Source organism: Passer montanus, unplaced genomic scaffold (genome assembly GCF_014805655.1).
Source record: "Passer montanus isolate IOZ18808 unplaced genomic scaffold, ASM1480565v1 scaffold110, whole genome shotgun sequence".
Lineage (NCBI taxonomy): Eukaryota > Metazoa > Chordata > Aves > Passeriformes > Passeridae > Passer > Passer montanus.
In genome coordinates, this window is record NW_024357614.1 from 1,375,306 (window position 1) to 1,391,976 (window position 16,671).

General features: G+C 35.3%; 1 protein-coding gene and 1 long non-coding RNA gene across 6 annotated transcripts in view; one reads left to right on the forward strand and one right to left on the reverse strand.

The window, feature by feature from the left end:
* Positions 1–16,671, forward strand: part of DMXL1 (Dmx like 1) — a 76,829-nt gene that overhangs the window by 56,273 nt on the left and 3,885 nt on the right. For 2 of the 5 annotated variants that reach the window (XM_039730988.1, XM_039731009.1), the window contains 15 exons: positions 228–367; positions 698–783; positions 2,630–2,831; positions 4,168–4,285; positions 5,543–5,605; positions 7,440–7,526; positions 8,173–8,294; positions 8,411–8,552; positions 12,384–12,434; positions 12,708–12,768; positions 13,261–13,388; positions 13,563–13,655; positions 14,120–14,211; positions 15,158–15,210; positions 16,293–16,510. In XM_039730988.1, coding sequence (XP_039586922.1) covers positions 228–367; positions 698–783; positions 2,630–2,831; positions 4,168–4,285; positions 5,543–5,605; positions 7,440–7,526; positions 8,173–8,294; positions 8,411–8,552; positions 12,384–12,434; positions 12,708–12,768; positions 13,261–13,388; positions 13,563–13,655; positions 14,120–14,211; positions 15,158–15,210; positions 16,293–16,510 — 1,656 coding nt within the window. Of the gene's footprint in view, positions 1–227; positions 368–697; positions 784–2,629; positions 2,832–4,167; positions 4,286–5,542; positions 5,606–7,439; positions 7,527–8,172; positions 8,295–8,410; positions 8,553–12,383; positions 12,435–12,707; positions 12,769–13,260; positions 13,389–13,562; positions 13,656–14,119; positions 14,212–15,157; positions 15,211–16,292; positions 16,511–16,671 lie in introns of those variants that run through there. The other 3 variants (XM_039730999.1, XM_039731020.1, XM_039731031.1) reach the window with 2 other exon arrangements.
* Positions 1–16,671, reverse strand: part of LOC120512607 — a 29,862-nt gene that overhangs the window by 6,876 nt on the left and 6,315 nt on the right. Inside the window, exons 2-3 of the long non-coding RNA XR_005630054.1 lie at positions 16,381–16,490; positions 681–813 (exon numbers count right to left, since the gene is read on the reverse strand). This is a non-coding gene — a long non-coding RNA (uncharacterized LOC120512607). The remainder of the gene's footprint in view (positions 1–680; positions 814–16,380; positions 16,491–16,671) is intronic.

Here is a 16,671-nt window from a genome sequence, read left to right on the forward strand (position 1 = left end):
AATTTTTCAGTAATGTAAAAAATAGTTTAGGTGTTAACTGATGTATGTAGTACTTATGGACCATTACCCTTTTCATGAGGTACAAACTCCAAATGTTACTAAACTGAGTAAGATATGTCTGCTTTTTATAAAAAAGTTTTAAGCATTGTAATTATTCAATTTTAAAAGGTAGTTTAGAATGGGATGTTGGCTAGAAGTTATTTACAGAATTTTGCTGAATTTTTTAGCCATTTCTTCCATCACAAACTAGAGTGGAATATGATTCAGAAGAGAGTCAGGAGAGTGATGAAGATGATGAAGACAATGATGGAGATACATTTGCATCAAATTCACATAACCAAGAGCATTCTAATTCAAATTCTTACAGGTAAATAACTCTTCAGAATGCAAGATATTTTGCCATGTCTAGACTTGCATTTCTGCTTTTTTATTTTTGAGATAATATACCAGTTACTTGATATTTTCATGTATTACCTAGACTTAGTAGTTAATTTTTCACAATAATTATTTAACTTATTTTTTGAGTTTGTGGTGTAGTGATTCTTTAATTCAAAGTACCTATAATATTCTAAAGTATGGTTTGTAGTTTCAGTAGTTGTTAATGAAGATTTGAAGCTCTAAATTTAAAACCTAGTAGTGAATAAGTGAGAAAATTATTTTCCTATTAGTAAATTACTTACTAGTGCTTTCTTGTTAGTTGGTCACTGATGAGATTGGCAATGGTTCAGCTGGTACTTCACAATTTGAAGATTTTCTACCCTTTGGCTGGACATGATCTTTCAGGTAATAAGCAGCAGAGTTGTCTCTTCATACCTAATCAGCACATTAAAATCAGCGATGTGTTGAATAATATGCATATGTTGTAAGTTTTAGTTCAAAAGTTCTTAGTTTTCTAGTGATATGGGAAAGATATTCTGATACTGTTTATCATACAGCACGTATATTTATGAAATGACATGGTGGGTTGTGAAGATGAATGGGTGAGAAAGAATGCTCAGTTCTCCACATACTTATGTTTTCTTTGCTTCTTAGTCATGTAAGAATGTTTGCAATATTTATTTCCTGGTAGAAACACTGTATTTTTTTTTGTAATTGAAGTAACATCCTTCCTGCTCCTTGTTTCATAGACTCATAGAGTGTTTTGATTTTGGAAAGGATCTTTAAAGGTCATCTAGGTCCAACCCTGCCCACCAATTGTGGACAAGGACATCTTTTACTAAATGGTGTTGCTCAAAGCCTCATCTGACATGACCGCCCACATCTGGGGCATCCACAACTTCTCTGGCAACCAGTTCCAGTGTTTCACTGCCCTCATCATAATAATGTCTTTCTTTTATCTGATCGAAATTTACTTGCTTGGTGTGAAAACATTACTCCTTCCCTTATCACTGCAGGCTTTGGTAAAGAGTCTCTTTGTTTCTTTCCTTTAAGTCTACTTTAAATATTGAAAGGCTGCTGTATTATGTCCCTGGAGCCTCCAGTTCAGGCTGAAGAACTGCAGAAATCTCAGCCTCAGTCTCTCCAAAGGAGAGGTGTTTCAGCCCTCTGACCTGTTTTAGTCACCCTTCTTTGGATCCCTTCTATAGGTCCCTGTCATTCCTGTAGAGGGGTCCTCATACATGGATATGGTATCCCAGGTAGAGTATCACAAGAACAAATTAGAGGGGCCAAATTCCCTCTCTCACCCTGCTCTTTTGATGCAGCCCGTTATGCAGTGGGCTTTCTAGTCTGTGAGCCAAGTCATGCCAAATTTCTCATCCACTGGTATCCCTAAGTTCTTCTCCACAGGGCTGCTCCCAGTCTGTTCGTCACTCAGTTTTACTGGTGATTGCCCTGATGCAGCTGCACTTGTCCTTGCTGAAGCTTGTGAGGGTCACATGGGCCCACTCCTCAGGCTTGCCAAGGTTCCTGTGGGTGGCCTCCCTTCCCTCCAAGAACTCAGCTGCACTGCTCACCCTGGTGTTCTCTGCCATCTGCCTGCAGGTGCCTCTCACTACCCCTGCATGTGTCATTATTGGAGAGATGGAACATTACCAGTCTCAGCATTCATCCCTGAGGGATGACACTTGTTACTGATTTTCATTTGGATGTTGAACCATAGAATCATAGAATCATTTTTGGGGGATGTAATTCAGCCAGTTGCTTAGATGTCAAACAGTCCATCCTTTTTGCTCCAGTGGAGTGGCAGAGATGCTGTCTGGGACACTGTCAGAGGCCTTACAGAAGTTAAAAGTAGAGGACATCAGTTGCTCTTTCCCTGCCCTCCCACACAGTCAGTTCACAATAGAATGCCACTAATAGATTCGTTTGGCACAATTTGCCCTTTAGGAAGGTACGTCAGCTTTCTCTTATCACCTGCCTATCATCTGTATACCTTGATATCTTCCAGGAGGATCAGTTTCATAATGGTTCACTCCATGATATAGTCTCTCCAATATTGGGAATGTGTTCCTTTTTTTAGCAATAATAGCCCTAAGCAGTTCATCTGTTTATGCTTGCAAATATTGACTTGAGGTTTGAACAAAGCTTACTTGTGGAAGTATTCGAAATAAACTTCACTTGCTGGAATTATCTTTATCAAGGGTAAGGAAAGGGGAGGGATTTTATTATTATTTACTTGTCTTTCTAGAGCTTCCAGTTAGCTCCCCGATATGCCATGCAGTTTTGAAAACTTTACAGCGCTGGGAACAAGTTCTTCTCCGACGTCTTGAGCTGTATGGGGGTCCACCTCAACATTATATTTCAGTTCATGCTTCTGAAGATGCCCTCTCTGCTGGTCCTGCATTGCTTCGCCACAAAAGTTTACTTGAGCCTACAAACACTCCTTTCAGGTGAGTCTAATTTCTGTAAACACTGACTGTAATATCTTTGATATAAATCAAGTATTACGTTGTTTGTGCACATGATAGATTGCGACTTCAATAACTATGTGAAGTGAAGGGTGCATGTCAGATTTCATGCATCTCTGATTTGAGGCAAGAGCAGGAAAAATGTACCACAGTTTCCAGTTTTTCAAAATTCTTTTACTTAAGCCTAACATGGATTTTGTGTGTCTCTAGAAAAAGTATGCTTGACAATAAAATAAAGAATAAAACATTCACCTTGAAAGATAATTATGGATTAGTGACAGTGAATTAAATATTTGCCATTAGAGTAATTTTATTATATTGCTTATACTGTATACTTTATATGATATTATATCTTTAGTGTAATTTTATTATATTATTAATTTTATTATATTTATTATAGAGTAATAAAATTACCTCACAGTCTTATCAGTATTGTTACCTAAATTCAGAGGATAAATACTTATTATTTATGATATTTGCATAGGTATGACTTAACATAATTGCATGTTCAGCCAGAAAAGTGTGCTCAGTCTCTCAAAGTGTAATTTTTATATAGATTTATGCCTTTTTAATGTTGCTGTCACTTGTGGATTTCAGAATACACAAAGTCTGGCTTTTTATTGTGAAATATTTAATCATGGTCATGCTTTCAGTAACTCGAGTTGATTAAAAGGGACCAGTTTAACATGTATCTGCTCTCTGATATTATTTTTAAATTATGATTTAAAGCAATTATGATGAATTTTGGTTTGTCATAAGCAGCTATATGTAGCAGCTAAATTGGTATATATAATTTTTGCTTGAGTGTGCCATTTCTAGGGATAAGCATAAACATTTGAATTTTGATCTGATTCTACAATCCTTCCAATTTTGTTACTAAAAAATCATGGATGTTTCAGAGAAGTTACATAGCTGATGATGTGTTCCTAGCAGGAAGTGTTAATCATTCATTGTCCATGTGAAAGATCACTCTTTAGGATTTAACAGAAATTATTCATATTGTAAAGAATGAGTTGGACTAATAAATAGTCTCTATGCTACCCTTACCATTGTGTAATCTCTTAAAGAGATTTTCTCACTTGTCCCAAGATAGAAGGAGAAGATACTACATACTCTGTTTCTTCTTCCTTTTGCACCTCCTCTCATGTGGGGGTTTTGCAGGAAGAGGGTATTAAAGTGCTTTGAGATTGGTCTTAGTGTACTGTCTATAGCTCTGTAGTTTTACTTCAGCATTTCTTCTGATTATAGTTTGATTAGAACATAAAATACTGCAGTCATAAGTATGAGCATGATGTATTTATTCAACTTTGTTCTGTAGATCTAGCAGTCATATTGCACTGTCTGTGAAGAGGCTCTGGCAGTACTTGGTCAAACAGGAGGAAGTCCAGGAAACTTTTATCAGAAATATTTTTACCAAAAAGCGATGCCTAAATGAGGTTGGTATGGTATATAAAATGCAGAAAATATTGCAGGTCAATCTGTCAACTTTTATTTAAGTTACTTGCTGGCTTGTTTACTTCTGGTGCATGAAGGGTTAATGTATTTGTCAATGACTTCAAATGTACCGTATTTCATGCAAAAAAATAGTTGTCCATTTTTTCATAAAATACAAAAATAATCAGACTTTGACTATAAAATGACAACTATCACAATGTTGCTACAGTCAGTCTCTTCTTGAAGACCAATATAAAAGTTTCCTCAAAAGAAGGACAAAATGGACCATTTCAAAGATTAAAACCAGTATGAGCCAAAGTATTGAGGTTTTAGTTTGTCCCTGCCGTAGTCATCCTGACTTTTATCCACTGCTTATGATCTACCATGTTAGGATTCAATTTTAATAAGTCCTCATGCAGCAATTACTATTTCTGTGCCTGATCATTTGTCTCAGTGTCTAGTTGGATTCCTATTCCAGATGCAGTTAAATGTTTTTAAATTTTGGTTCTGTAATGAGCTTTTGGATTTTTTCCTCTCACTTCTTTTTCTTACTTACCACTGCTCCTAATTTTGAAAGAATTGCTGGTATTACAGAAAAATGGTAGCATAGCAGAAATGGAGGAGAAAGAAGCAGATGTGAACAAACTAAATATGCAGGAGAAAGAATATGCATGACTAGTAAAGCCATGGCAGCAGAGCTCTGCATGACCTAACCTTTGTCCGGTCACAGCTAGAATATTAGCTTGTTTGGGTAATGTTGGCTAATTGTGTTCACTACAGAGTGCAGTTAAAAGGAAATTTTTTCCTTTTTGCCATTAAAAGTGCACCACTTCTATCTTATGTTAACACAGCAATGTTATGCTGTATGGACAGGTATTTTGGAAAATTTTAGATGTACTTTATGTGTTTCAAGGTAGGCTCACAGCCTTATGCAGCATAGTTGGCTTTATTTTCTGTCTTGTTGCTGATAGAATGTCAGTGTAAATTGCTTATTTTTCGAGAAATTTAGCTTTTGGGATGGACAAGGTGCTGTTACAGTACACAGTAAGTAAATCAGTGTATTCTGTACTGAAAACAGAGCTTAGAGTTTGTTAATTATTCTTACTATATGAAATATGCACCATGTGTGTGCAGACATGCTGTTGTGTTTCAGTTGTCTTGTGCTGGGGAACAACAAGGAATTGAGGATTTCCTTGGTATCATGCATGTTATATCTTATCTTTTGCTTTGTTTTTGTGGTGTTTCTTTCCTTGGTGAAGTCATTAGAGGAGCACAATGAAACCATGAAAAATTCTGTGGTGGAGGAGCCTGTCATCAATAAGGTACTGTCATCAGTAATAATCCTCAAAATTATTAGACCTAACACAATTATGAATTTTTTTTGTCTAAATGTTGCTGAGGTCACTTAAAAAAAAAGTCTTTGCTCACATAGCAAACAAACTTAAAAATTTAAAAAATGTAAGAGATTGAGTTAAACTGTTTCAGAGTTTATCTGAAACTTAATTATCTTAGCTACATCAACCAGTTACAAACAATATCTATTATCAAATTCCATAGCTTGGCCAAGTGAAGAGCTGAAGTTGAGATTTGCCCAAGTGACAAAAATTCAGTAGTAGTATGACACACAGTGCATACAGAACCTTTGATCAGTACGAGCTTTAATAGTTGCTTTTAAGTGAAGGTGGTGAGCTGCACTTTGAGCAGTTTGTTGGCATGATACCAGTTTGCTACTGAAAGCTTTCACTGAACCTTATTTAAAAGATGGTGACAAATCAACCCATATAACAGAATTTTTGCAACTGTCTTGAAAGATTGGTGTGACATACTACAAAGGTAGAGTGTCTATGCCTAAATACTCAAATGAATACCATATTCCTTTCTTTTATAAAACTAGTGTGAAGACAGAAATGTGAACACTCTGTGGCTTGGGCTACCTTATTAATATTAATTATGTGATAATGCAGTAATAGCAAGTAGGTAATTGGAACTGGCTGGAGAAAAAATAATTTTAATTTCATGCAGGTTTGTTCATCATGAGTCACAAATCATGGTTTTCTGTCTGTTTGCCACTGCAGTTTTGTCCAGTGTTATATACATAAAATCAATGAAGTATCAATTTTGTTTTAACTTCAAGAAGTAGAATATCTTTTTTAGTCTGTAACAACTGTTTTTTTAGACTTTGTAAAAGACTTTTTTCAGTTCTTTGACAGAAAAATCATACTGTTTTTCAAGTAAAATATTATTGTTTAAATCTTTTAAAGCACAGAAAATTAAGAATTTGAAGATGAGAGGCTTGAAATAGTTGTGACATAATTCTTTGGGGGTTTTTTTTAAATTAAATATTACATTTGTAACTCAGGTTTTAATTCTTAGATCACCATTATTTTGGCAGTGTTATTGTTTTTATTGTAAAACTATTTTGTAACAGTCTGTAACCTATCAATTTAATTCTTTCAGCACTAAGGTCTTTAATTTTGAAAAGGACTGCTACAGTGCTGGTAAAGTTTAGAGTTTTGTTGTGTGCTGGCATGTACCTGATTCCATTTTTAAAATACAAAATTATAGACAGTATTCAAATCCAGAATTTGATCTCATGGGAAAAAAAAAGTGGTAGCAAAAGGTTTGTGGTTCTGACATGTACAGGATTCCAGATTTATATAATTGCAATAATTGTGGTTAGATGCACTGATGAAGTTCAAATTCATTTTCCTGTTCAGGAGCTTGCCTGCACCTTCTTTTGAACTATTTCATCTATTTCAGTGGCAAAAGGTGTTTGCTAAGAGCAATCATAGACTTAGCAAACTTTTTTGAGAGCAAAACATCAAAATTCAAAATTTCAATCAACAGTGTGCTGCATGTAGCCTTGCTGGTTTTCAGCACCCCTTCAAAACATGAAAATGAATGCAGTACTGTGGCTTTTGTGACAAATTACATTTTCTCTGTGGTGTGGTAATCTTAACATGGCAATGGGAAGATATATTATTACACAAAACAGGTTTAGCATAATTTCTACAGGCTATGTTTATTGAGTTTTCTTTGAGTTAAAATTAAGGGGGAAAAAATTTTATGCATAACATTGTTGTATCTCTGTACTTTCAGTAAATGTGGTATTGTACAGAAGTTTGCATTTAACTGTGCTTTGTTTTTTAAATACAGATAGAAACAGATTTGGGATGCCCTGGTGGGAAGGCAAGAATAATCCATAAAGAGTCGGACATCATTACTGCTTTTGCAGTCAATAAGGTGAGTGTAAAGGAGGTAGAATAACCTAATTGCTGTGTTTTCCACATGATACACAGGCACATTGTGACTGGGTGAAATAGGCTTTGCCAGCCATCCTACTGTTTTTAGCAGCTATAACTTTGACCAGTCCCTTCTCTAAAGCACTTCAAAATTACCTTCTCATGAACAGTTCTACTACAAATTTTCTTGGTTTTTTCTATTGTGCAGGGGATCGATCAAAGGCAGAGGTGGCTTCTAATTTTTTTTTAGGCTTGTGTGTAGGAGTATTTGTCCTCTCCTGTTAAACAGGAAGTTATATTTTCTCTGTTCAGCCATGTAACACTTCAGAACTGGAGGAGGGGAGCCTGGTTGCAAGCCTTATAATATAGTTACCTATTACTTATTTTCTGAGAATAGCAAGGAGATACTTGAGCTGCTTGAGAGGTGCAAGATGCAAATAGTGTGTGGTACTGTCCCAGATGCAAATAAGTTTTGAAAGGGAAATGTCAACTATAAATGTACATAAATTTGTAGATGTAAATGGTTGGAGTTTGTAAATTAAGTGTATATTTTTGTGAGCAACTGTGCCGTGATCAGAAAAAAATAAAATATGTCCATTTTTGAGGTTTTCTTTTGCATCTGTCTTTCTGTATGTTATTTTTTTCAGGCAAATCGGAACTGCATTGCAATAGCATCAAGTCATGATATTCAAGAACTGGATGTTTCTGCAATTTTAGCTACGCAGATCTACACCTGGGTTGATGATGATATGGAAATAGAAAATAAAGGGTATATGTGCTTTGTTTTCAGTATTACACTTGACTGTGCTTAAATCAGAGTAACAAAACATGGTATTTACTGTTGCTGTTCAGAATCTTAATTTGAAATGTTTTCTTCATTTCTAGGGCTGAAGATTTCCTAGTTATACATGCTCGTGATGATCTGGTAAATGTTCAGGGAAGCACTCCTTATACTCATAGTAATCCTGGCACACCTATCAATATGCCTTGGCTTGGTAGTACACAAACTGGCAGGGGCGCATCTGTGGTAAGTCTCTTGTCAAAGTTTAGCTTTATGTAATCTATCTACTTCTCTCCTTTTATCTGTTCAGTCTTGCTTGTTCTATTTTGCAGTAGAACCTAAATATGTAACCTAAATATATATATAACCTTTATATAATATAACCTTTCTGTGCAACCAAAGCAAGCTGGATTTTTTTGGTAGCAATTCACTTAATAGGTTAAAATACTACACAGAATTTAAGGGACAACTAAACAAGCAAAGCTTTCAGTCAAGTCATATATGCTTCCTCTAAAAGCATCATCTAAAAGCAAAGAATCAGGATTTGGGTAAGAAGTTAGACCATAAATTCTTCTTCAATGACTTGAAGCTGAATGGTGTATTTAAAAAGCATGTATTTCACAGGTTTCAGAATATTAATTCATAAGGATTGGGTAGAAATATTTATAGAATTTTTTTTGTGGTAGCTTTTATTTTAAGCATAATCTTTAGCTTCAATCTGAGCTTCAGGAAGAGATCTTGTGTCTGGAATGAAGCTTGGCCCTGAGCAAAAGGCTATTAAGTTAAATTTAATTCAGATCAGATGATAGTTGTAGCCTGGCCATTGACATTCTTATCTTAGTTCCTGTGGAGCATAGATGCAGATCTGTTGATTAGCTGGCTGAGAGGTGCTTATTTGGAGACACATAAGGGAGCTGAAATGGTCATACAAGACACCAGTATCTCAGAGCTTCTGCACATGGAGTGCAGAAAGTGGAGTTTTCTTAAATAACCAAATGTGTTAAGTCTTGAGACTTGGCTGCGTCATTTAACAATTCAAAGCAAGTTTATAACTGGTGGCAAAATTAAGTAACCATATGTTAATTACTACTGTTGTTGACTTGCAAATAGCTGATGAATAGGAGGAGTAAGTAAGGAATAAGCATTATAAGATTGATAATGTTTTCCACATACAGGAGTGGGTATTGTGCCAGTACCTACACCTCTGCTTTCACTTTAGGAACTACTAATCCTAGGTGGCAGTGTTGCAGCTCTGCTATTACAGTCAGGTCTCTTGTGCAAGTATTCTTTGAATGCCTTTGCCACTTTGTCTTCTCACTTTCATTTTTTAAATATATATACATTTTTAAAATATATATACATTTTTAAAATTTATATACATATATATATATCTATGTACATACAGAATTTTTGTGTTTCTGTATTTTTCAACCTTAAGTCACTGTGTAATATATTAATGCAAATGGTTTTTACATGCTGTAAAGCTTTCTTCCTAAATATATTTGTCTATGCTTGTGTTGAATGTTTGTGCTGTTAAACATTGGACCTAAATTTTGTCTGGCATATTTTCTGACTGTGGCTGACAACCCACCACAGAACAGAACAGCACCTACCCAATAGGGAAGGAAGACAGAGATCAGAGGTACCTAATGAAGGACAAAGTAGATAAAGGAAAAAATAGGGAATCTCGGGAGGAAATAATGTTGCTGTGGAAGAACTGAAACCTGGAAGAAAAGCATCTTCACTAAGACCTTTATTTTGCTACCATTTCGTACTTTGTTCCTTCAGATACTGCTGGTTCTTGATGTCATCTTTGCTTTTCCGTGATGTGCAGCCCATTTAGTGGTTGTAGCCCACTGTTTGGTACCATTACTGGCTTTTCAATCTCATTGTTTTTGCTCCACTTTCATCAACAAGGGACAGTCAGGCAGTTAAAGTTGTATTAGCTGTAAGGTTTTTCTGTCACTCTTCACTGTTCCCTGTTACACAGCTCATAGAAGGTAAGTAAGGAAGGTCAGACACGTCAGCACAGCTTGTTTACACAGGTCTTACAGGAGGTGTTTGTAAGAGAGTACTGAAGGGAATAGTGTGTACCTACAGCTCTGAAACTCAGGCAGTGTTACCAACATCTTGTCATACAAATCAATGTGACTTGACACCAATATTTAACAGTTTAACAATGGGTGGGGTGGAGTTAAAGTGTATTTTTATTTTTCAGTCTTAATGTACATTAAGGCAAAGCACCCAACTGTCCAGCAAAACAAGCAGTGTTCTAGCCATCAGCTGTTCTAAAGGCAAACTGGGGGCTAGAGTGTCAAATGTCAGTTACATTCATAATGGAAGTATTTGCATTTCATAATTGTACTTCTCTTCTAAATTGGACAAACTGTACCAAAGAGTTGTTCAAAGGCACATTTCTGTAAATTTGCATTTTTCCAAAGCATAATCCAGCAGGGGTTAGGGGATCATGATGTGTGCTTACCTGTTCAGTGGAGGAAGATGACTTCCATTAACTTCTGGGTAAAAGTTAGTAGCTGTAAAACTCAATACAGCCCTTCATTTTAGTGAAGAAATAGTGGACAATGAATTATTGTTCTTCTATTTACATACAGAAGATAAGTTGTGAGTTTAGAGAGCAAAGTATTGCAATTATAAGTGCACATTCCATTCTGTAAATGTTTGAAGAATATCATTCTCTGTTGTCCTGAATTTTAAAATGTATATATAATTTTACCAAACCATTTGGCTTTTTCCGTGATATTTAAAGTACTTAGAGAAGAAGAAAGGGAAATACATATTTCAAGATCATATATGTTCAGAAAGTGTTTTGGAATGAGGGACACACAGCTTTTTCTTCAACAGTGGTAAAACTTTGAGCATTGAAAGATCTAAATCTGTTTCCAAAATGTAATTAAGAGGATTGTGGTTATTCCACAGATCCAAACCCAGGGAAGTTTTTACAAGAAAGTAAATTATTTCCCTTTTGAGTAATTTTCCTCATTTTTGTTTGCAAACTGATAATTTAGAGGATATTTCTTTTAAACTCTATTGATCTTATTTAGGAATATAAAGCACCTGAAAATTTGTAATTCCTGCCTCCTTCCAGTTGACACCCTGATATAATTGGAGGCCAGGGGAGAATGGCATAATTGAAATATCTCATCACTATCTACTGCCCCATAAGAAAGCAGTGTTAAAATACTGTACAAAATTACAGCAGTTGAAAGTCACAGTTGGGTTCAGTGATGTTAAACATTTCTGACCTAAATGTTTCTCTGAAAGTGGGTCAGTACCAGCTTGTTGTTGGTGGGTGGTAAGCAATAAGCTGCTGTGTTGAAGATGAGTGCCCTGGCAGCAAAATTTCGTATGTGTTCTCATTTGAAATTAACATCTGCCATAAATATATATTTTTCCCTTCTCAAATGTTGAGGTAAATAAGAGGTGTATGATCAAACCAAATCCAACAATTCTCTGAGGAAAGAGGGTCCTCAAAAAAGTCAGATACTTTTGAGAGCTATTGGGGAGTAAAATAATGAAAACTTAACTTTAACATACATTAATAGAAAGAAAAGAAGGGAAGAGACAACACAGGCACAGATATATTTCCTTGATTAAAAAATCCTTACTCTTTTTTTCCTTTTTGTGTGTTGAACATATAATTTAAATAGATGGGGGTTAAATGTAATTGTTTAATGTCTCCAATCCTCTTTGCACATTGAGTTCTTCTCAGTAGGAATTAATAAAATAAGAGATAACAAAAATCTGGATGATATGCCTATCTCAAAGCCAGTTTTGGAATTTAGGAACAAACATGCTACTGAAAATTCATTGGATCTGTATTCGCAAAATTACAAATACATTTGAAGAATTTTTTTATTTATTTACTTATTTTATACCAGTTACACAGTATATTGCTTATTCTGGATGGTCACAAGTAGCCACTTTTCAATCAATGGCAATAAGTTAACTAGACTTGAAAATAGATATATTCCTTCCTACTTTCTACTTCTGTTAAAGTTTGTTTACCTCTTTCTTTACATGCTTCTGCCTTTCTCTTGCTTATCTTACAATATTCAGGAATATTCCAATAAATTTAATGGAGTCAGAAAGGAATTGGCAAGAAAAGAGGTAAGACTGCAGTCTAAGGAGTGTTTATATTTGGATCCATAAATTTCTGAAGCAAAAGTTTAATATTTATCTAGATGTATAAAGCTGCATAAATGCTAACATCTACACTAGTCTTGGAAGATACAGACTCCTATCTGAATCTCTAAACCCAGTACTTGTTTTTGTAGGAATTTTGGTAGGAAACAACTCTCTGCAATCACTAATTATTCTCTAGTTTGATAACTTTTTGTTCAGTAATACTGTTTTTTTTCTATTTTGTTGTGTGTTGAACAGATGCTCAAGAAAGCTATTAATAATGTCAGAAGAATGGCTTCTCATCCAACACTGCCATATTGTGAGTTCGATTCTTACAAAAACCAGAAAAGTTATAGAAAGATTATATATTTATTACTCATCTGTTTCTTAGTGCGTTGCTATTTTATACTAGAACAACAATCTGTTATATGTTTTGAAAGTTCTTTATAAGGCATACTTAGTGAAACTATTTTTCATTTTATAAAACAATATTGGGGGTTGTAGAATAGCCTTTATAAACGGGAAAAAATACTGTATTTGTCTCTTATTTGTGACTAAAATGAAAGATAGTAGGAAAGATGTGTTACTATCTCCAAGTAAATAGCTTCATATTTCATGAGCATCTAAACACAAATCTTGATCAAATAATGAGTAACATGACTTTAAGTTGCAGTAGTACATCCTGCACCTACACCAAGACAGATACTATGGCGTAATTTTAGCACTGGTTATTTTGAGATAGCGTGAGTTTTCCTGAAGTTAAAAAAGCTGCAACACTTTTGAAAGGTCATGTAAATACTTTCTGTTGCAGATCTGACGGGTGCTCAAGATGGAAGTGTAAGAATGTTTGAATGGGGTCATGCACAGCAGATCACATGTTTTCGATCTGGTGGCAACTCAAGGGTAACTCGAATGCGATTCAATTACCAAGGAAATAAGGTAACTGACAAAATGCTTCTGTATGCTTTCTCTTCTCTTTTCCCCTCCCCCAATATAATTGCAAATTAGCAGAAACATCACATGCTTCTTATTTAATGTGTTTTCTCAAAATTGCGGGTGTTTTCTCTGCAATACTTACTTATGTATTTACTATTACTGCATATTTTCTTTCAGTTTGGAATTGTTGATGCTGATGGATATATAAGTTTATATCAGACAAATTGGAAATGTTGTCCACTTACTGGAACTTCACCTAAGCCATATTTGGTAAGCTGAATAATAAATTAGTTTCCATAAATTTGCACTGTGTTCCCCAACTTCTTTCTCCCTTCAGAATAGCTAGAAGGGGGCAAGGATTGTGATGTTAACCAGTATTAATCAAGATTAAGTTATGTATTGCTGCCATCCTGTGGTCTGCATGACAGGTTCTTACAGTCTAATAATGCTTGTTAAGCAGAGAGTTGAAAATGTAACATGAGATATGAAATAACTTTAATGTTCATTAAGACTTGTCAATAATTGTCACTTCTCAATTAATGGACAGTTACATAGGGTTGCAGAGTATATTTCCATGAAAAATTAAGAGTCTTACAAGGCATACCAATACCTTTGTATCCTATGTTCCTTAAATTTCTTATGAAACAACTTGTCTTCTCAAGGAAGTTTAATATTGCCTGCTTGCACATAATAGATTCCTTTTAAATTAATGATTTCTAACTGCAATTTTTCAGACATGGCAATGTCATAACAAAACAGCCAATGACTTTGTTTTCATCAGTTCATCATCTTTGATAGCTACAGCAGGATTTTCTTCTGACAACAGGTAAGATCTAGCATGATAATTCATAAAAGTTAAGTGGAGCCATATTTTCTCTCCTTTCCTGCACTTTGGTTTTTTTAATGATTCTTCTTAAGCAGTTTAAGAGTACTTCTGCTGGATTTCTTTGTTGGTAGGAGATGGACAGAAGCCATGTTTGCAGCTAAATTCGTGTGCCTGTTAAGGGAGGCTCCATGGGGAAGCCTACTTCTCTTAAAGTTTGTTTACCTCTTTATATACACAAATATACTGCTCATGTTCCCTATGAGGAGGAGAAGTAGAAAAGGAGGTCCTGAGTGATTTGGCCAGGAATCCAGTGAGGGGTGTGTGGGAATGGTTTAAAGCTGTGCCAGGGGAGGTCTGGCATGAGACTGGACATCAAGAAACATTTTATTACCAAGAGGTTCAGACACTAGAACAGCCTTCTTTGAGGTCAGTCCCCAAAGCCTGTCAGAATTTGAGGCATTTGGACCTGCTTTAAATTCTGGTCAGCCCTGGAGATGTCAGATGGGTGATTGCATGATCCTTCTAGGCCCCTTCCAGCTGAGCTATTCTATTCTGCTCTATGCACATGAACCTGTCATAAATTATTTTTATAGCTCTAGGGAATTTGCATAGCTCTTAATTTCTCATTTTTCTTCATAAGTCAGTATTGATCAAAAACCACCAAAACCTGGTAACATTCCTTCTAATTAAGCTACAAAAGATTGTTAACATAAATGCTTTATGGAAATAGCCAGTTGTAGAATAATTGTGTAGAAGGCATCTTCTTGCAGTGTATGATAAACTTTGGAAGTAATTTGAGTGCTGCTCAGACATCATCATTGAGAGTCTATTTACAGTGCTTAATGCCTGAAACAACCTTTTTAAGGTACAGATGACTTTTCAAGAGTTAAAAATACCTTAGAACATCTGTTGCTGAATTAAGTTGTTTGTTTTTTTTTTCCTATAGAAATATTTGCCTTTGGGACACTCTGGTTTCTCCTACAAACAGCTTGGTGCATGGTCAGTAAAATACAACAGACAAAATGTTTGACTATAATATAAAAAGTGTGTTTGTGAGTCTATCTTTATGGAAGAGTTATTGTGGGAAGTAATTTTAACATTGGCAGTAAAACATCTTTCACTGTTCTGTGTGAGTGCACCAGTAGTAGTATAGAAGCAGATTCTTGAGAAATTGCTTGGTGTTCTGTATGCACAATTAGTCTCATGGACTTGAGCACCTTCCTTTGTATGCCTTCTGTCCTTGTACTACAAGTGCAAAACATACATTTCTGTTCTTTTTTGAAAGGCTTTGGGCAGCTTCTGCTTCAGAATAGTTATTCCTCTAAGTAGGATTTTGGGGGTGCAAAAAGTATTTAGCTCTGTTTCATTAGTTTTATTACTAATGCTTTGTTGCTAGTAATACAAGAAATGCATTTCAATATCTGAATTACGGAATTGAGATCAGAGAGTTGTGAACTCCTTGTACTTAAAGTGTAGTGAATGCCTAAGTGTATGTATATGGAATTTCTAAATGTAAATTCATAGGCCCTTTGAACTATAAGTACAGCATACCAAGCTGTGTTCTGATAATTGTAATATTCATTCTGTTTTCCCACTCATATAGGGGAGCAAACATATCCAAATAAATGTAAGAAGAAGCAAATTAGCAGTAAAATGACCAGTGAAAACTTGAAAGAGATTTGTGCACATAGTTTAGGAAGAATTTCTGATGGCCATATGTGACTTAAAAAACCAAATATTACTTAAAACAACAAATCTGTTACTTTAATAGTAGATTATTAAAATAATCTCTTTCTGGTCAAGGATTAATAGTTTGTGATTACACAGGGATAGAAAAGAAGGATATAATTTTCTGTTAATCCCTATTTTAATTGCTTAATTTGAGAATACTGTAGCTTCAGAATGTCTGATGGGAACCTTGGTTTTTACATGTATATTGGTACTGCAGGAAGTGGGTTGGTTGTGGTCAACTGGATTACAGCATCAAAGTCACTGTTGCTACTGTCTTGAACTATTAGAGGTTGATGGAAAATGCAAGTTAGTACAGTGTTTTATTTTAATTACTTTCCTTTGGCTTTCAGCTTTTATCTGTCATGATAGTGGAGCAACTGTGCTAGCATATGCTCCAAAACACCAGCTGTTGATATCTGGTGGCAGAAAAGGCTTTACCTGTGTAATTGATCTTCGCCTAAAGCAGCAGCAACAGTTACTCCAGAGTCATGATTCTCCAGTCAAGGCAATTGCTGTTGATCCTACAGAAGAGTATTTTGTCACAGGATCTGCCGAAGGCAACATAAAGGTATTAATGAGGGGGAGGGAGCAAAGGTATTGTGTACATTAAGAAAGAATCTTGTGCAGGTGTGGAACAATCATATATCCTATTTGTTCTCAACTCTGACTTTCACATTTATGAAATTAATTATGAAATGTAAGCCTTTACCTCTTCTTAATGCAGTCCTC